Source organism: Spinacia oleracea, chromosome 6, assembly GCF_020520425.1.
Source record: "Spinacia oleracea cultivar Varoflay chromosome 6, BTI_SOV_V1, whole genome shotgun sequence".
Taxonomy (NCBI): Eukaryota; Viridiplantae; Streptophyta; class Magnoliopsida; order Caryophyllales; family Amaranthaceae; genus Spinacia; species Spinacia oleracea.
The window spans coordinates 147805533-147826750 of record NC_079492.1 but is presented as its reverse complement, the minus strand read 5'-3'; the positions used below and the strand labels follow the sequence as shown (position 1 = coordinate 147826750).

General features: G+C 35.1%; 2 protein-coding genes across 2 annotated transcripts; one reads left to right on the top strand and one right to left on the bottom strand.

The window, feature by feature from the left end:
• Window positions 1–79: 79 nt before the first annotated feature.
• LOC110781624 (ras-related protein RABH1b) lies at window positions 80–6444 on the bottom strand. The gene is made up of 6 exons (XM_021985741.2): window positions 6073–6444; window positions 5127–5197; window positions 3936–4024; window positions 3706–3817; window positions 1726–1816; window positions 80–458 (listed from the first exon to the last, which is right to left on the bottom strand). The coding sequence occupies exons 1-6, from the start codon at window positions 6187–6189 to the stop codon at window positions 315–317; spliced, it is 624 nt and encodes a 207-aa protein (XP_021841433.1). The 5' UTR covers window positions 6190–6444; the 3' UTR covers window positions 80–314.
• Window positions 6445–10132: 3688 nt separating this feature from the next.
• On the top strand, window positions 10133–13536 carry LOC110781636 (vesicle transport protein GOT1). Its single transcript, XM_021985747.2, has 7 exons — window positions 10133–10366; window positions 10475–10549; window positions 11488–11579; window positions 11707–11787; window positions 11882–11979; window positions 12059–12140; window positions 13173–13536. Exons 2-7 carry the CDS (start codon window positions 10519–10521, stop codon window positions 13209–13211), a joined length of 423 nt encoding a protein of 140 aa, XP_021841439.1. The 5' UTR covers window positions 10133–10366; window positions 10475–10518; the 3' UTR covers window positions 13212–13536.
• The last annotated feature ends 7682 nt before the right edge of the window (window positions 13537–21218 follow it).

Below are 21218 nucleotides of genomic sequence, written 5' to 3'. Positions count from 1 at the left end.
GTATGCTTCCTTAAAAGGGAGTACGGCAAAGGGAACTGAGTGTCTCTTTGAGATGATAAGTTCATATTCACATTTGACATACTTTGGAATTCAGACAAATTATAACATAAAAATCTTATGGATCTTTCTACATTTCAGTCCCTCAAATTCTCAAATAACAATCTTTTACTCTAAGAGGGGAACATCACAACATTATGACTATAATTACTTCAGAGAAGAGGACAAAATCTTTCTAGATTCAAAAGGCCAAAAGTACAAAAAAGGTACACAAAATTAAGCAGCATGTGATTTCCATGGAGAACTATGAGGCAAGGTTAACATGAACATCCACTGCCCTGAGACTGTGACTGAGGTGCACTCGATGTGGACTTGAGACTTACATCAACCATGTCTTCTTGCTTTGTTGAAGAGAGTGTCTCCATTCCAGGTAAAGCAGCAGCGATTTTCCTAAATAGTGCCTGTAAAATCCATGTGAAAGTATGTCAATATACCATGGAATGCAATTATATTTGCAGGGAAAAGCTTCACATTAGTATGATGGCCACTGTTTATACTTCAAAACAGTGATTTTTTAGTAGTTCATAGGCCAGAGCCCAGAGGGGAGAGGAATATGCAAGGGATTATTACTAATAAAACTTTAGTGGCAAAAAGAAAAACGGCAACATTTGGGTAAGACCGCCTTACCGAAAAGACCACTTTGATTGCTTAACTAATTAGTTCTATGCTTAACTAATTAGTTCTATTGCTTAACTAATTAGTTTCGTTGTTTAACTAATTGGTTTCATTGTGTAACTCATTAGTCACAATGCTTAACTCATTAGTCACAGTGCTTTAGTAGTTTCAGTGCATAACTAATTGGTTTCATTGTGTAACTCATTAATCATAGTGCTTAACTAATTAGTTTCAGTGCTTAACTAATTGGTTTCTTTCCTATGCAATGCAAAACCAAGAAATTGGAATTGCAGTTACCTGGTGAAAGCACTATACTTTTACCAGAGGAATGCGGGGTACATGGTATGCCTCCTACCATGAAGACAATACATGGGATAGTGGGATACAATTACATGGTATGCCTCCTTCCATGAAACTATAATGGGATACAATTATTTTGGAACCAAAGTTTGAAATGTAGTTTATCTTGGAGAATACTAGCTTTATGTGCCACGTCGGCTATTAAGTAAATACTCCGTACATATGAACACAAGTCACTTTTAAAAAAAGAGGGGTATTATGTTTTGAAAGTCTTGGGCAAATACAAAGAGAAATAAACATTTTGGCAAGGGTGACATGAAGAAATAATTCAGCAATCGACAGGGAGAATGTGAAAAAGGGTAGTTAGGGCCAAATGGCTAACACATCATGGTCCCTCACCTATAAACAACTTAGCTCAAACAATCTCTAATTCTGCTATAAATGCTCCGGTCAAATTACATTGATGCTGAACTACAATGTCAGCCTAAAATGTAGACATAAGTATAAGTTTAACTATCGTGAGAACAATGTCAGCCTAAAATGCAGACAGTATAAGTTTAACTATCGTGAGAAAACTCTTAGAAACCGTTTACATTGCTTAAGAAGTAAAATGTGGTCAGCAGTTTGCGGAGTTCAAAGCTTGAGAGTAACAAATCTTTACCCAGTCAAATATTATAGTAAGAACCAGACAAATGAATGATTAAATATCACAAAATAATTTAGTGTGGGATTAAAAGTGATCCAAGGATGTACCTTAATGTTGAAGCCAGCCTTTGCACTAGTTTCAATGAACATGACATTGAGATCACGGGCTTTCACTTCTCCTTCCTCTATGGAGACTTGCCTGTTAAAATTAAAGAAAAAAATGTGAAGCAACAGCCAAAGGTATGCCCGTGTGATAAAACTATTTCCAATATCATATATGAAAAATAACGGAAATTTTAACAAAAGAAACTATATTTGTCATGACAACCACTTTAGGCTTTATTCTCTTCACCTTATTCTTATTGCTTTATTTACTTATTTTTCTTAACATCATATCAGATAAGAAAACTTCAAACAAGACAAGACAAGACAAGACCAGACCAAGCAAAAAGCACTCATAGAAAACATTCAGACCATACCACCAGAATACCATACCAGAAACTAGAAAAATCAGACCAGACCAAGTGACGAGACGAGACGAGAAGAGAAGAGAACAGAGCCTAAGGATTTCAGAATAATGACTTCAAGTGCCCAATTTGCCTATGCATTTTCCTTATTTCTCCCTCTCCTTCCTTTTTACTCTACTGATCTCTCTACTCCCCGAATCTCCTTCCACCACTCTAAACAGGCACCCACCACTATATTCTACTTCTTGAATTGCATCTCCACCTAATCAATGGCCCCAAATTCTTTTACATCCTGTTGTGAACCAAGCCTATCTTTATTGTCACCACCACTGAAGGGGATGATTTGTGGATGCTATTGCAGGTCTATCCATAGACGATCAAAGGTGTGACAGTGTATTGGTGCAAACAAAATAAAAAAATCCATTGAACTCGCTTGGAAAGTCTGATTTTTCTCAGCTTTGACCAGATACACAAAATAATGGAGGATAGAAAAATCAGAGATGAGGAGTTCCGTAAAACATATATAAAAGAGGAAAGAAGTGGCTATGTTGATAGAGATGCAAAGGTTATAGAGGCGGAAGGTAGGAAGGAAGCGAAGAGAAATTGGAAGGGGGAAACGGAAATTTCAAGTCATCATTCCATCAGACATTTACTCGATATTTTTCGTACATAATAACTATAAAAAAAAATGGTGTGCCATGTGCACAGACAGCACGGTAAAGGTGGTTCCTTGCAAGGTGCTTTCAATAATAAGTGATTCCCTGCAAACCTTCCCAAAAAATTGCAAACATTTACTACAAATTATTCCATGAATATCAGTAAGAATGCCGATATCTGTGATTCACTATTTTCCTCGGCTCTAACTACTCCAACACAAAACATACAGCCTTGACTTGCATCAATAAAGCTATCAGCAATGAATAAGCTAAAACATTTTAACCTTGCCAGCATTCATGATGAATTTCAAGGTTTTCCCTTTCGGCTAGAAGAATTTGGGGAAGATTGTAATATAAAGGCATTTAGATCTTTAATTCTTCACAGGAAATTCTGCATCTAAATTATTTTGCAGAAATGCAATTCAAGCAGCTGCAACACCGAACAGCATACTAGAGAATGGAATCAATACCCATTCCTTTTGTTCAAAGAGACAGAGAGAAGATTGACTTTTCCAACAAGAGTAAAAAAGATTAAGTTATCATACATACTAAATCAACACTTCGGTAGCTTATACAGTTGTTGACCATTCCCGCCATCCCATATTCCAATATCCCATAAAGTCAAATCATTTAAGGCAATGACCATGTCAACAATAAAGCATCTGACTTCTGAGATTGACCAACTTGTTAATAAATTAATTCAAAACCTTTCCGTACTACAGCCGAAAGTCCACAAACTCGCAAATGTTATTTAAGCATCACGGTGGGAAACACTGGAATCTAAACTCTAAAGTTAACCTCCTTTGCTTTAGATTTTTGGTCATTTGGAGATAAGTCGATAAAATAAAAGCAGACAAAACTAGTATCTGAATGTACACTATAAGAACCACAACAACTACAATAATAATCTCATACCAAAACAAGGAGATCATTTCAAATATCTAAACTATCTTTCATCATTTTACCTCTTATCCACAAGATCAGTTTTGTTTCCAACAAGAACAATAATAACATCACTGCCCCTCTCAGTGCGGACTTCCTCAATCCACTTTGCTGTGTTAAGGAAGGACTGTCGGCCTGCACAGATCACAATGAGAAAATGTAAATAGGCTAAACATTGACCAGAACACAACCAAAAAATAAACAACTTTGTTTAATAGCAAATTGCATTTCAGCAATTCAGTTCCAAGATTACTTGCAACGTCGTACACAATGACTGCCACAGATGAATCCCTTATGTAACTTGGTATAAGACTCCTGAATCTCTCCTGCCCAGCAGTATCCCTGTAAATAAAAATAGTCAATTACAGAACACTGGATAGTGATGGACTGGCAAATACCAATATTGAACATCTTGAGTTTTCAGCAACCTTGCTCAACAATCCAAGGAAAAATTTTAAAAAATTCCACAAACTATAGACATGCAGTGATGCAGGTAAAAAGGGAAAGGAAAACTATTTTATCAACCAGGGAACTATCTCGTATTTTAGCCTGGGGAAGGTGGGCTGCTTAACTCTTTTCTCTGGGGAGGACAACAAAATAACAAATGTTTGACTCTGAATTGAATATTTTTCAAACAGTCATTGCCTCTGAACCATGGGGTATACCTGTTCTTAGTACCATGGGGTATGCCCGTCTCAGATCCTCAACACACCGACATGGCTATGACACTTTATTTTGGACCAAAATCACGGAAATTTCACAAGACAGCCGAGTTGGTCACATGCCCTTGACCGGCACAGTATTAGAGTCCAAATAACATAGTACTCTGTTGAACCATCTAGTGTAGCTAGAAGTGTAGGCAATGTAAGTAGCATGTTATAAGCTATGGCATATGCAGTAAAAGAGGGACATGATAGACACTAAATAAAAAGAACACCATGAGCATTCCTAATAGTTGACAGCATCGCATCGCCAAACAAATAACTAATCACTAGTAGTCTAGTAATCTTCTTTAGAGAGTTTGCTACCACCAAGGGCACCAACATCAACGACAAAGCTCAAATTCCAACAAAATTAAAGTGGCCGTGACCAGGTCATCTTCATCCAACTGAACATCCATTTTTTAAGAGTTGCAGGAGAGATCAAATCTATTGTAGATTGATACTGCCTCCACAACAATAAATTTCTAAACCATTTATAGCTTTCTCCACCTCCGAGTCTCCGGCAGTCTGACCATTAAAATCATTCTTTTCCAGCTATGTTACATGTACAAAGTGCCCATACCATGACATGTATATTAGTATACAGATACACTAAAATAAAAAATATGTTACGACAAGCTCCAAAGAAAAGATAATTATACACAAAGAGAACCATCACTTAATGGATTTACTGGAAAAACAAATATATAAATAATTTACTAATATTAAGGGATGAATCTTACCACAACTGCAGCCGTACAGTACGATCTTCAAGATACATGGTCTTTGATAGAAAATCAATACCAATTGTAGCCTGCGAAACATCAGAAGAGCCAGGTAAGCCTTAACCGGTGGCCAAGGGGGGGAGGGGGGGATCACAAGTAACAACAAACAAATGAAAAGTTGATGATGGGCACGTAAAATCCATCACTAACTAATAAGCATCCTTTTGCAAAGAAAATGGTACCATTTACTTTCTTAAATTTCCTTCAAATCACTAGCTAATTGTTAGCAAACCCTTTTGAAAGAAAGGACTTGTAATTTTTAAAGAGCTTTTCCCTAACTTTTCTCTGTGTTCAGGGATCAACTTCAACCAATTGCACGAAAACAATGTACGAGTACTCAATTGGTGCCTTTCAGCAGTTGACAAATTCAGGGTCTCAATTTAGACATGCATGACATACATATGGTAAGTGATCGGCTCATTCGATCCAACCATTCCCTCCTAAGTCCTCACAGAACATCAGACTATCATATTCACAAGTTAACAGCTATGCAATGACAATGCCATATGAAAAACACTACCCATTTCCAAAACTCCCACACTGTAAGTATGTAACCACTCAATATAAGTGATCCTTCGCTAATTTCATTACAGATCTACCTGCGCACCAAACCTAACCACAAAAGTTCAATTCCAAATCAAGTGAATTCTAGGTTAAAAAAAACTAAACCTTACCAAAAAAAAAAGAAAAAAAACTAAAGAGCTACAAGATGTCGATCACCAAACTAGAACAATAATTAATTTAATTAACACCGGAGATCACAATAAATTAGATCAGCAGAAAAAAATATCCAATCAAACGAAAACCCTAAAAAATATTAGATCCGTCAAATAAGCAGACCTAACAATCAATTGAATCGCAAAATGATGATCAGATCAACATTTGAAAGGAAAAAAGGAATCACCTGATAAGTATTATCGAACTTGTCATACATAAATCGAGTGATAATACTGGTTTTTCCAACGGATTGATCTCCTAAGAAGACGAGCTTGTACTTCGCTAATGCTGAAACTGGCGCCATTTTGGGTGGATTTTGAACAGGATTTCAAATTAACAAAAAAAAAATCGCAAATCTGGTGGAAATTCAATTGAATATATTGAGAAATTTGATTGAATTTTGAGATTGGATCGAAATGGAGAGTGCGGGAAACTCGTCGCTTTCACGTTTGAGGGAGGGAGGGAGGAGAACTGCAGGCTGCCGAAGTTGGGGACAGACAGCACAGCAGTGGGTTTGGGAGCCAACCAGCCGGCTAACGCCTAATAGGACTTTATTACGGCCTTGGAATTGTTTTTTATCGGCAAATTTGTCAAAAAGGACATTTTATAACTCAAATTATGCGAGAAAGTATCCTATATAATTTTTTTTTGAAAACACACCTTAAAGTTTTTTTTTTTGCAAAATTTGGGTTAATTGTATGGTTCAACTGTAATTGTGAAATTAACTTATGTGAACTTATTTGTGCTACTCTTTTTATTTGTGTGTATATTGTTTGGAATTTTGCGCTTTTCTTTTCTTTCTTTTTTGTCACCGGATTTACTCTTGGGCTATTTCAGATTCGGGACGAGTTTTGGGTTGATAGGTTTCAGTCCCCTCTCAATTGTTGTTGCGGGGATAGAATACGCGATACTCCCTACCAAGTTCAGCCTCAATCACCAGTGAACCAACATGCAATTGGTTCTGAAAAATTTACTTTTACTGAAGTGGAGTTATTTTTGCTGAATTAAGTCAAATAAGTTAAAACAAACAGATAATAATGGCTTTTTTATGCGTTCGGGGTAAAGTTGTCAATTTCTGAAACGAAACGTTTAAACCGTGGATTTCTGTGGGTTTTACCCGATCCACGGGGAAGAATTGGTTAGAAACCGCAAGTTGGGAACTGAAAACCTATTTGAACCGATTGTACTCGACTCAAAATCGAACCGACCCTAATTTCATTGTGACAACTCGTACCCGATATCGAACGACTCGTGACAACCCGAACTTAGCTGAACTGAATACGCTATAACCCGTTAGTGACCCGATCCATTTGAACCCAAAATCGTATCAACCGGATGATACTTTATTTTTAAACTGATATATGACATTATGTGATCCTTTATACCCGAACCGTTACGACCTATGACCCGGTGGATCCAAATTGTAACAAGTCGTGACCTTTTGGACCCATGTTGTTACAACCCACATACGGGTCGTTTCACTCAAACCATAACAACCTATAACCCTCTTAAAACCCATAAATTTGGTTAATCGACTCATTAATAACTTATTACTGTATGATTTTACTTATTTGTATTATTGTAATTTGTAAAAGTTGAGTTATAGTATTAACTAGTGTTGAAGCTCGTGCGATGCACGAGTTTTTCAATGTGTTATTAATATTTAAAATGTTTATGTAGAGCAACATCAGCACCAAGTCTTAAGACTTAAAATCTTGAAAAACTAAGACTCAACTTAAGACTCAATGTGTGAGTTAAATAATTAAAAACTTAAGATATTGTTTATTTTAGATGTTTTAAATGAGTTTGAGGGGTGAAGATCTAAATTTGGATGAGTTTGGAGAAGTCTTTACAAAATTTAATTAATTAAATATTAGTGGAAAGATGACATGGCATATGAGAAAAGTCTTAAGATAACATTCCATTGATGTTGCTCTTAGCCATTCATAGGAAAACCGAGTTATGAAATTGTTAGTTCAATAATGGTAAAACTCGAGTTAGTTATTCATGTATTCTGTTTAATGCAAGTAGAATTCTAATGTAAATAAAATTCTATTACAAATTTCTTTCGTGGTTGCAAATTCAAGCTAATTATATAAATCCTATTCGTAAACTAATTAGACTCGTAATCACTTTTCAATTCCTTTACGCCCTAAGATAGAAATTGGGAAGTTATGGTCCTTAACTACTTATGGACTTGGCCTATATACTTGGCCCACGTGAGAAACCTAATGCTACCCAAAGTCAACAAACCCACACCCACGTGGCCCAATGCTTGGTGTCTTTGGGTTTTGGTTTTGGGGTTTAAGTTTATTCTATCACGAATATGCATATCTATGTAATTGTATAGAATGATTACGAATATGCGTATGTTGTTCTATCTATTCTTCTTCTTTGATTATTCTATTCACTCCCTATGATATTTTGCATTTGAGAAAACTCACTATTGTAATTCTATCTTATTTATTTATTATTTAAAAGGGGATAATTGTATCTTTTTCCGTGTTCTATCTAATTTTCTTCTTTGACTATTATATCCACTCCATATGGTATTTATCTATTTATCTTTTTTGATTATTCTATCCACCCCATTTATGGTATTTTGCATTTGAAAAAACTCAATCTTGTAATCCTATCTTATTTTTTAAAAGGGGATAATTGTATTTTTTTCTGTGTTTATTCTATTTTTCTTCTTTGACTATTCTATCCACTCCATATGTTAATCGTATCTATTTTTATTGTAATTTGAACCTTTAGAATACTCGCTATTGTAACTTGTACTCTTACGTAATTTGAACTTTTTGTAATTGGTTAAACCTTATGGATATACATGCACACAAAAGTGAAAAAAAATAAACAATTAAAACTATGTGTTTTGGTATCATGTTAAAAAGAAAATTAAAGAACACACCTAGCTATGGAGTATTGGAGTACGTATCTCATTCCTACAAATAAAACCTGCAAAAATCAATACAATATATAATCGACCGAGTATAGTTAGTGAACATATTATAGTTAGTAATATAAAAGAAATGAAGGATTAGATGGAAGTCTCAAAGGACTATATAAACCAACATACATAATTAAATTATATAAACAAACAAAAGAGATGATGTTGTTAATCAACTATACATTTATATATCATCTTGTTAATTTGATACAAAGTACAATCCCGTTAAATAGCCTTTTGTAAAATTATGTTGGAGCTTTGGAGGTGTAGGTTGATACACACCACTGCTTTTAAGCAATACGTGATAAACCAGTACTATATTTCTCTCAAAACTCTATCTATCGATTTTTTTATCTTAAAATATTATGAAATAAATTTTATCTTTTTACCATATTTATCTATTTACTATTTTTTGAAAAAATAATTGATATTCGATTTTATGACTGGACTTTCTTACGTGGCGCTCCGAAATCTCTTTAAAAAACTCCCCTTTATATATATATATTAGATTTGTTAGGGTGTAAACTTACTTGTTTACTTAGTACTGTAAAATTAGTGAAATCATTGTATTATATTTTGTAATATAAAAAACAATTAAAAACAAACAAAGAACCCGAATCGGTACGAACCCGAAATTGTTGTACTCTGCCTAAAGGCCCTAAACTCGTCTCAATCCGACCAGTTTTCAACTGAACCAAATTAATCTGAACCAAAATGAACCCGACTCGATATAACCTAGATAAACCCGTTTACAACCCAATCTGCTTCAAACCGAACTGGATTAACCCTAACCGTTTCAAACTGCTATAACCCCTGAGAGATTTCAAACCATGCATAAAATAACCGCACATAATCAATTCACATGATTTTAAAAAACGATCTGAACCAACCCGACAGCCAAATAAACACAAAAGGTCTGCCACAATTTTACAAAAACTAGTATATTACCCGTGCGATGCACGACTTTTGATATGAATATTAAATTTGAATATTTAAACTATATGTATAGACAATTATCATCAAAATAGAGCTTATAGATAATTTATCATCTTATTAAAACTAATGATGGATAGATTTGTTACTCTCAATTCAGTGTCTTATTTATTTAACAAATTCTATTGATGATAGAGATAAAGCTTGTTAAATGGGACAATAACATATCTATCCATCAGTAGTATAATACTGGTGGCATGAGTTAAGTGTTAGACTCGGGTCTGGACCGGCCCAGTCCGGCCCGACTTTTAATCACCTTTGCTTCCAATTTCCATGTAATAAGATGGAACTTCTTGTAATTTGTCTTAAAGTCTCATTTGAGTGATTTCATTGGCCAAATAGCGTGGCGGTGCCTTTCAAATAACGCCTCTCTGGTTCATCACATCACCATTTTCTTCGACTACCTTTGCTCATTTCTCTCTCCTCCATTACCAGATACTTCCATTAACACACCTGCAAGCCTTCCTTCGTCTCCTGCAATTCAACTTTACTTCAACCTTTTGATTTCTGAAAGAACAACCTCACAATTTGTAGTCAGGTGCAATTTTGATCTTCGTTTTTGTTGGAAACCCTAATTATTCGATCGTTGAATCGCGCTTTTTTTTCTTGATTTTTGTTTTTATTTTTTTCTTTTACTTTCTTGTAGAATTCTCCGCGGATTTCGCTTATTTGACATTTGGAATCGACAAAATGGCGTCATTTGAGATGGATGATAGAAAAAGTAAGTGTATGCTGACTTATGTTTCATCATTAGTTGATTTTTGTTAAGATTATTACACTTTCTCAAGTTTCTTTTATCGCTGTTGATTGAGATTGGCGGTTTTCCGGTTCTTAAAGAGATCACTCCGATTGCTGTTAATTAAGTTAAATTCCACTATTGTATCAATTTCATGATCATGTTGTTTAGGTTGCCGCGGAGACTGTGATTTCTATAACGCTGGTATTTCCTTGTGGTTTTCGTGTTTAATTAGGTATCTCTTTGATAATAGATAATTGAGTGTTTTTGAGGGATATAGGGAGGGATGTTGTATGACGCCTGTATGTAATGTTGAGGGAGGGATAGAATTTGGTTTTGATACAGACTGCGGATGTTAGAGTCGAACCTGTTGATCTATTGCCTGATTATGGTTTAACCGTCTTAATTTAGTGTATAGGTTTATGTTCAAGAAGACACCCACGATTTGGGGGATACTGTCCTACGGTCCTACCCTAGTGATGAATATGCAGATTGTAACATAAAATTAAAGATCCTAGAATGGGAAATTCGTGGGAAAGGTGTCATGGAGGATCCTAGTAATTGGTGCTGTATTATGCATTAACGGGGGCACAACATCATGTACAAGGTTGTGACTCAAGGTTGCACCACTAGGGTCTGGCCTGCTTTCGGCTCTATTTTGGAGAATGTGAATCATACTTATGTGTCTGCAACTCAGATGTGGGTTTTTTTGTAGGGTCCGCTTGGGTAGAAGGATTCTCCTTGCTCTTAGTTTTGGCTAGTGGTCTTTTAAACACATCCCCATGTCTTAACTGATGTAGTGATGTCTTAATTGAACAATTATATTTCTCCTTCGTCTGTATTGAATAATGACTTCTTTGGATTGATGAGAGATTGCTGAAGAAGCTAATTATTGTATATTCTGGCTATGTGAAATTTAACAGAGATTGGACTTGGATTGACTGGGTTTGGCATATTCTTTACCATCTTGGGGGTCGTTTTCTTGTTTGACAAGGGGTTGCTTGCCATGGGAAATGTAAGTTTCTAAGCCATTCTTGTTGTCTCGCTTTTATTTTATTGTCTTATAACCATGTCCACTTCCTTAGTCTCTGATCCGTTTTTGATGCTTACTGGTGTTCTCAAATGGAAATACATGTTTTCAGATCCTCTTCTTGTCTGGTGTGGCATTGACCATTGGGCCAAAATCCACTCTTGGTTTTTTCATGAAACCTCAAAACTTTAAGGTTCTGATATCGGTGTTCCTCCCTCTCTCTCTTTCTCCTCTCCCTTCTGAGTTTTCTGCATCTGACTATGAGATATTGAATGATGGTTTTTCAGGGAACAATATCATTTGGCGCTGGCTTCTTCTTTGTTATTATTGGCTGGCCAATTATAGGCATGATATTGGAATCGTATGGATTCGTTGTACTTTTCAGGTCTGTTGGTGCAGTTACTCTGTATTTTTGTAGCTGTCTTGTGCTTCAGTGATAGCTGACTATTTGTTTATCCCTGCAGTGGCTTCTGGCCTACCCTATCAGTGTTTGCACAGAGGATACCTGTTCTTGGATGGGTCTTGCAACATCCACTCTTGAGATCGGTAAGTGATCTGATTCTATCTTTGCAACATTCACTATGTAGATCGCCAGATCAGTCCTTATACACATGCCGTACTTGAGATATATATTTATAAGATTCCTCTCTAGATCTGATTACTGAGAAAGAAAGTTAGTCCTTGATTGCTGCTAGAAATATTGTGAAGCCACTAGATCCACTATCACACTCTAAACGCTGGCACACTGCTAGTGCTAGACAACTTAGACTTGATAGTTTCATTGTTGTGATTCAGATCCAAAAAGCTTTTGTTGATCAAATCATTGTTGTGATGCAACTTAGCTGCATGTTTCATTGATGTCAAATCTTATCCAAATTTCAAGCTAGCACTTTTTGTTACCTCTTGAAAGACCGAGTCTCATTGTGATCTTAACGGGGTCTTTTAGCACAAAGAAACGATATGATGGTCCTGGAGCATGGTAGATCCTGAAACTGTTTAAGCCTTATACCTGGGCATCTATTTGAGGAATTAATCTGTTTGAAGATCTCTGTGAGATGGTCATTTTACAAGCCAATTACATGTCAAACCACTCAATTGACAAGGATGTATTGAACCTACCATTAGAGGGAGAAATTTTGTATGGGGTACGGATCCAAGGGTTTACTGGTAATAATCTATGTTTTGAAGATCTATAGAAATAAAAAAGTCATTTCATATAGAAAGCATGACCAAACTCATACGAAGTATTAGGACTTGTTAGTTGTTACTTAGGTCAATCATACACCTTGATTGCTGTGAATTCACCATGAAGAGCTCCTTGAGTTATAAGCTAGGGAAATAGGCTCATCAACCGTAATAAAAGGAAAGAAAAGGGAAAGGGATCACCAGTCCGTTGTGTTTTTACAGTATGTGATCAGATGTTTTCATGTTATTTCTTACTGTGATTTGCTATTTTCCTTTCCAGTTGAGAATTATTCACCCTTTGCTCAAAAGGTTCTATACGTGTCTACTTGTTAGTAAATTTATGTCACGCGTTAACCATTTGACATTATGTTTGTTTCTGTGATTAATTGACAGTTGATAGACAGATACCGCGGGAAACGAGTACCAGTATAAAGCTATGGAAATGGATTAGGAAAAGTGAAGAAGCTGAATTAGCACGTTCTTTGTAAAGGTTTTTTGGTGTAATGTTCATAGATTCTTTCAGTAGTGAGTGTGTCAATCATCCTTTTGACTCATTGATTCAAGTATGTGCCCACTTTTTTAAGAGCTTCACAATATTTCTTTGTACAGAGCAAACTAACAAAAGCATAGTTTACTTTTATATAAGATGTATGTTATATCCTGTAGAATGTTCCAACTTTTGTATCTACATAACAGCGGAGAATTTATGTTTGTACAAAAGTGGTTTGGCTAGAAATTTATATTTTTGTCAGTTTAATTCTTGAGTAATACTAATTAGCTCGATGATACACAAGAATATGCCACACAAGTACACAACTGACTTAAAATGGTGGTTTCTCTTGTAAAAGTAGGAGATAAAGTTAGTTTGTTGTAATTTCATTTTCAGGTGGTACATTGTAAGGACTCGAAGGGGTGTTCAAGCAATCTGGGCACTCTGAAGAGAAGATCTCCAACTTTAATGTTCTTTGTTGTTTGGGGATGTAAGAGGTTTGATCATAGGTTGTTTTGTAAGGGTTTTTAATGACCTCGGGGGTTTTAATTTTGTTCTACAGTAAACCTTTTTATTTTTATGCGAATTTAGCTTATGTCAAAAAAAACAAAAACAAAAAAGCCACCCCTATCCTATGTGAAACAGACATCCATGTTCCCGAAAAACTTAATCCAACCACAACGAGCTATAACTTTTGTTTTGAGCGGTACCGTGCCCTGCAGTCCGATCCATGTTGGCCACACCACTATCACTAACACTCATATTAATCATTGACAGTGGGCAGGGTCAGATCATCATTGTGACATAAAATAAAAGCGTTTTGTATTCGGCAAGACATTAAAATGCATGCCCCCTATCTTTTTTTTTAAAAAAAATGATGACAAATAAAAGTGTTTTATAGTTATGGAAACATAAAAGCGTCTTATCTTCTTTATTCGAGGTTAAGCATCACATACAAGACAAGACATGGATACATATTTACACGCATACAGAAATACATACATATAGAAGTACGTACATATGGCGTTACATTGATACGGAGTACTCCGTAATGTATAGATCGATCTCACGTACATCACTCACTGTCTAATAGCATTGGCCCATGTTATACATTCCATATGCACAACTAACTAACTAAGGCCGGGACAACATTGTTCCAAGAAAATAGCACAAGCAGCCCCTTTTCCCGGGCATTTTAGTGGCTTTTGTTCAACAATCATGGCCAAATGATTTGGTTCTTCAAATTTAAAGCCAAGTTTGGTTGCCATTTCATGCATGTAATATGCAGCAATTTGCTCCCTTTCTAGTTCAGCTTTCACAACAACATCAGGGTTTGTCTCAATGCTTGCTTGAATTCTACCCAGGGACAGGGTTGGACCTGATCCAGGAATAACAAACAATTAATCAAAAAAAAGTGTAAAGGGTATTTTAGTCTTTTACACGGGGATAACAAAAGTAGGGTTGGACCTGATCGATGAATAACAAACAATTAATCAAACGAACTCACCACTTTAAACATGCATGGATGCATCAACTACTTTTATCTTAAACAACCTCGCCAAATCGCCAATATATATGCAAAGTAAGAATACATAAATTCTTTTAGTAAACAATTACTCTTTCCAAAAAGTCTCATTTTATTTACTCAATTTTACCCAAAAAACTCTCACAAAAATAATTCAGGTAATAACTGACCGGTCAACAACAATTCACAAAAAGTAAGTCAACTGCTCATAAGAGGTATCTTATCCCGAAACTACTCCTGGCTTAGAGCATCATTACCAACGAACAAAAATAAAATGTGTATAACAATCTCTCTAACTTTCTCACTTCTCCACTTCATGTCCATGATTCATGAAAAATGGTACTCCATAACCGTATTTTTATACCTTAACTTTTCATGAACAAATAAAAGTTCATCCCTATTACCCGTTATATTTTATAGTTGAAATTTTAAAACAAAAAATGAAATGAACAAAAATTAATAAGGCATACTCCCTCTTATTACATAAAGTTTTTCATTTTTCCATTATACACTGTATGCAATAGACTACTTTAACCATTAATAGTTTTAATTTCACAATAGTAACAACTATAAATCAGGGGCGAAGCCAGACTCGGTTATCAAGGGGGGCCGAACACTAATTAAGCAAGTAGGCTTAGCCGCTTAGGGGGGCCAGCCCAATAGAAAAACATCTAATGTTAACTCGTTAGTCTTTTATTTAATAGGTGTGGTTAGGCCTTCAGGGGGGGCATGGCCTACCTAGGCCCTCACTATGTTTCGCCCCTGCTATAAATATTTAATAATTAGAAAATTTACACTAAAATGAATCGAATGAGATCTCACTAGTTAATATTTTTTTCGATTATGTATACTTACTACTCCCTCTGTCCCTTAATACTCGCACCGTTTTGACTGGACACGCTTGCTAATGCACAACTTTGACCACCAATATCTTTAACTATATATTATAAAAACTTATAAAATATTAATATTTTGAAAATATATATTAAGATGAAGCCAACAATATATTATATACTAACATTTGTTTTCATATACTAGAAAAAAAAAAAATAGGGTCAAAGTGAATTATGTGAGTAGTGCAAAAAGTCAAAACGGTGCGAGTATTAAGGGATAGAGGGAGTACTTATCAGATTGATGACTCAAATAAGGCATTTCGACATCTTACCTGGCTGCATGTTCCATTATGATTCTCGTTATTGCAAATATTAGCAAGCGTGTCCAATCAAAACGGTGCGAGTATTAAGGGATAGAGGGAGTAGTATGTATACATAATCGAAAAAATATTAACTAGTGAGATCTCATTCGATTCATTTTAATGTAAATTTTCTAAATATCAAATATTTATAGGAAGGGCGAAGCATAGTGAGGGCCTAGGTAGGCCATGGCCCCCTGAAGGCCCAACCACACCTATTAAATAAAAGACTAACGAGTTAACATTAGATGGTTTTCTATTGACTGGCCCCCCTAAGAGGCTAAGCCTACTTGCTTAATTAGTGTTCGGCCCCCTTTAATAACCGAGTCTGGCTTCGCCCCTGATTTATAGTTATTACTATTGTGAAATTAAAACTATTAATGGTCAAAGTAGTCTATTGCATACAGTGTATAATGGAAGGTGAAAAACTTTATGTAATCAGAGGGAGTATGCCTTATTATTTTTGTTCATTTCCTTTTTTGTTTTAAAATTTCAACTATAAAATATAACGGGTAATAGGGATGAACTTTTATTTGTTCATGAAAAGTTAAGGTATAAAATATACGGGTTATGGAGTACCATTTTTCATGAATCATGGACAAGAAGTGGAGGAGTGAGAAAGTTAGAGAGATTGTTATACACATTTTATTTTTGTTCGTTGATAATGATGCTCTAAGCTAGGAGTAGTTTCGGGATAAGATACCTCTTGTGAGCAGTTGACTTACTTTTTGTGAATTGTTGTTGATCTGTCAGGTATTACCTGCTTTTTTTTTTTTTTTGTGTGTGAGAGTTTTTTGGGTAAAATGGAGCAAATAAAATGAGACTTTTTGGAAAGAGTAATTGTTTACTTAAAGGATTTATGTATTCTTTCTTTGCGGATGCATGTTTAAAGTGGTGAGTTCGTTTGATTAATTGTTTGTTATTCATCGATCAGGTCTAACCCTACTTTTGTTATCTCCCATGTAAAAGACTAAAATACCCTTCACATTCTTATTTCTGGATCAGGTCCAACCCTGTTCCTGGGTAGAATTCAAGCAAGCATTGAGACAAACCCTGATGTTGTTGTGAAAGCTGAACTAGAAAGGGAGCAAATTGCTGCATATTACATGCATGAAATGGCAACTAAACTTGGCTTTAAATTTGAAGAACCAAATCATTTGGCCATGATTGTTGAACAAAAGCCACTAAAATGCGGGGGGACAAGGGGCTCCTTGTGCTTTTTTCTTGGCGCAATGTTGTCCCGGTCTTAGATGTTCATTAATAACCTTTGACATGGGCAAATGCGTTTAGATAGAGACGTAATGTACGTCAGATCGATCTATATATTATCAATGTAATACCATATGTATGTACGTACTTCTGTATGTATGTATTTCTGTATGCGTGTATGTATGTATTCATGTCTTGTCTTGTATGTGATGCTTAACCTTGAATAAAGAAGATAAGACGCCTTTATGTTTCGACAACTACAAAATGCTTTTATTTGTCATCGAAATATTTTGAAAAAGATAGGATGCATGCATTTTATGTACGTCTTGCCGAATATTAAAACGCTTTTATATCACAACGAAGATCTGACTTTGCCCATTGTCAATGATCAATGTGTTAGTGACACATGAACCCGAGTCCTACTCGTTGTGGTTGGATTTAGATGTTCATTAATAACCTTTGACCTGGGCAATGCATTTAGATAGAGACGTAATGTACGTCAGATCGATCTATATATTATCAATGTAACGCCATATGTATGTATGTATGTATGTATGTTTGTATGCAGTATACATGTATGTATGTATCTATGTCTTGTCTTGTATGTGATGGTTAACCTTTAATAAAGAAGATAAGACTCCTTTATGTTTCGACAACTATAAAACGCTTTTTATTTTTCAGCAATTATTTAAAAATAAAAGATTGGATGCGCGCATGCATTTTTATCTTGGCGAATATAAAAACGCTTTTATGTCACAACGAAGATCTGACTCTGCCTATTGTCAATAATGTGTTTGTTAGTGACACATGAACTCGAGTCCTGCTCGATGTGGTTGGATTTTGTTTTTCGGGAATATATTGATGCTCTGGGCTAGGGAGGGTGCCTTTTGTTTGGACATAGGCAAAATTTGCAAAAATAAAAAGGTTTACATACGACATGACACATTTGTCAGCTCTAAATTTTCTACACGGAGGGAATATGAGGCGGTGTAGTAACTCGGAGGGGTGCAAACGAGTCAAGCCGAGTATTACCCTGTTCATGTTCATATTCATTTAACTTATACGAGCCCGAGCTTTCAACCGAGCTCAAAAATTTGTTCAAGCTCGATTCGTTTAAGAGATATTGAGTTCGCGAACTGTTCGTGAACATATCATTTCTTAATCGAGCCGAGTTTATAAACGAGCTTTTTTCATGAACGAGCTTTCTTAAACGAGTTTTGCGCTTTAGAGTTTAACCACTTGAAAATCTCACAAGTTATAATCATATCTAATAATAAAGATTAAAGTACATTACTTTATTTGATAAACAAACTAATAATGAATATCACACTTTTAGGATTTGGAGTTTGGGATTTTGAATGTTTTATAAATTGTGTGAAACTTTTTAAAGAAAAGAAGAGTATGAGATATGGAGAACTGGAGATAATCGTATAAAATTTGATGCCCTCCAAACATAATTTAGAAAGAGCACTAATTTATCAATTAAAATTATTTTCTAAAATATTTTTATTCTAATATGGATATCAAAAGTCAAAAATATGATTTTTATCTAAATTTTAAAAACGCATATATTTGGTAAATATGATACATAACATAACTAGACGGTTTGTTCACGAACATAAATGAACGAGTTGTTCATGAACATTAATAAACGAGTTGTTCATGAACTTAAATGAACGAGCATACATATGTTCATGTTCAAGCTCGTTTATTAATGGAGCTTCAAAGTTGTTCAACCTCGGCTCGTTTAATAAATGAACGTTCATGAAAGAACTTTAAACGAGTTCATGTTCAAGCTCGTTTATTAAGCGAGTTTCAAAAGTTGTTCAACCTCGGCTCGTTTAATAAATGAACGAACATGAAAGAAGTTTAAACGAATCCAAACCCGAGCCCAAATAATTTATTAAGAGTCTCGACTCATTTGCACCCCAATAATAAATGAGGGTAATATCACAAAATTTGAGGCCTGACAATAACCAATATGATAACAATAGTAAAATAGAAGATCCAACAATTGTCATTACTCTCCTTTCCTTTGCTTTCAATTGTTGCTTAAACCAAGACTAAGCCCAATAAGTACGTGTTACACATCCACACCACACGATTAAGCCCAACAAATACGTGTTGCACATCTACACCACACGATTAAGCCCACGTAAAATAAGCAGGCCCATGCAGCAGCACGAGGCTAGTCAGCGAGTCCAGTCTAATACAGAGCACCAATTTTATCTTTAATACTCCCTCCGTCCCCTAATACTTGCACCGCTTTTCTTTTCGGGCCGTCGCTTAATACTTGCACCGCATATATGTAAAAAAAAAGTAAATGTTCCATGTATAGTAAAACGGAGGTAATACATGCACACGTTCTCCAAATTCGAAAATGATAAAGGTCGCAACATGCGACCTTTAAGCCGTGTCACAATGATGACATGACATGATTATGTGTCATGGGTTAAATTGGAAACTAAAATATTTAACTTATATAACCTATTATACATGTTACAAAAAAATGTAGGAAAATCTTAATATTCTAATTTGTTTCCTTCTTTACATCGACTACCTTATTTACATATTTTCATAGTAAAAATATTGCATTGATAGTAAAAATATTATGATGACGCATAACCTACGTGGCGTCTATATGTACCAATTAAATTCCGACACGTAAGATTGCGACAACTAAATGTTGTCGCAACTTGCGACCTTTATCATCACCCCTCCAAATTATCAAAATTAATGACACAAATGATCGAGTACCGTTAAATGGGAGACTAATACGAGCAAGATAAAGAGGGTCTTGTCTTAAGACATTTTTCAGTTGCCATGTTCAACATTTCATTACTATTTACAAGTCTTAAATGAATAAACTCATTTAGCTCTTCATCCATCAAAGAATCTTGTCTTAAGACTTTTTTCAGTTGCGCGCCATGACACCTAATTAATTAAAGTGGGAATAGTATAAATGTACGTAATAGAAATTGCACATGAGGTGACCACAAGAATTGTCACAACGAAGATCTGACTCATTTTTATTTAGCACACTGCTTATGATCGATAATGCGTTGATGGCGTTGTATTGTCACAAGGAAGTTGTATTAGTTTAGGATTATGTTTCCTAATACTACCAAACGTTTAGGAAGTTGATCAACGAAGAGCAGGACTCGTTCGGTAACATTTTCAGTTTTTGGTTTTTGGTTTTTTGATTTTATAAGTCATATGATTTATATTGAATCATGAACTAAAAAATAATCATAAAGTAATCATGTTAATTTTGAAAACCGCCAACAAAAAACTTGAAACTACTTTTTGCAGTTTTCATATTTTGGTTTTTAGTTTTGTAAAAAACAGAAAACTGGAAACAAAAAACGATACCGAACAAGAAAACTGTTTACGAATATGTTTACTAATACTAAACGAGCACGTATAAAAATTATATGGGGTGGCAATGAAAATGAATTTGTATGTGAATTTGTAAGGAAAATCAATATCCATTCCCATGGTAATGCTAATCGAATAAAAATTATCTCTTTTCCTTTATAAATTTCCATTACCATCCATTACCATTTGGGGAGTGCTATTAGGTGGGAATGCAAATTTATGAAGAAAAACACCAAGTTTGAGACAAAATTCCATTACCATGGATATCATGATGTTAATTTCTTGTCAAATAACACTAGGATTTATTCCCATTCCACCGTTTATTATCGACTACCAAACGGGCCGTGAAAGAAAACGTAGGGATTCTAGTGGTTGATGTTGTTTGTTGTCTACTTGGCGTCTTTCTAGCCATAAACTATGACTTTATACTCGTTAATTTTACGTATAACGACCAAAATTCTAAATAAATTAAGTATTATTTATCTTATAAGAAGTTGTATTACGGAGTAGTATAGGAATATGTTTCTTAATACTAAACGCGCACGTATCGTTATTAATAATAATAATCTCTCAAAACTCTACCCTAATATTCACATAAAACCCTACAAGTTCAATTCGCAAAACCCTAATATAAAAAGAAAAATT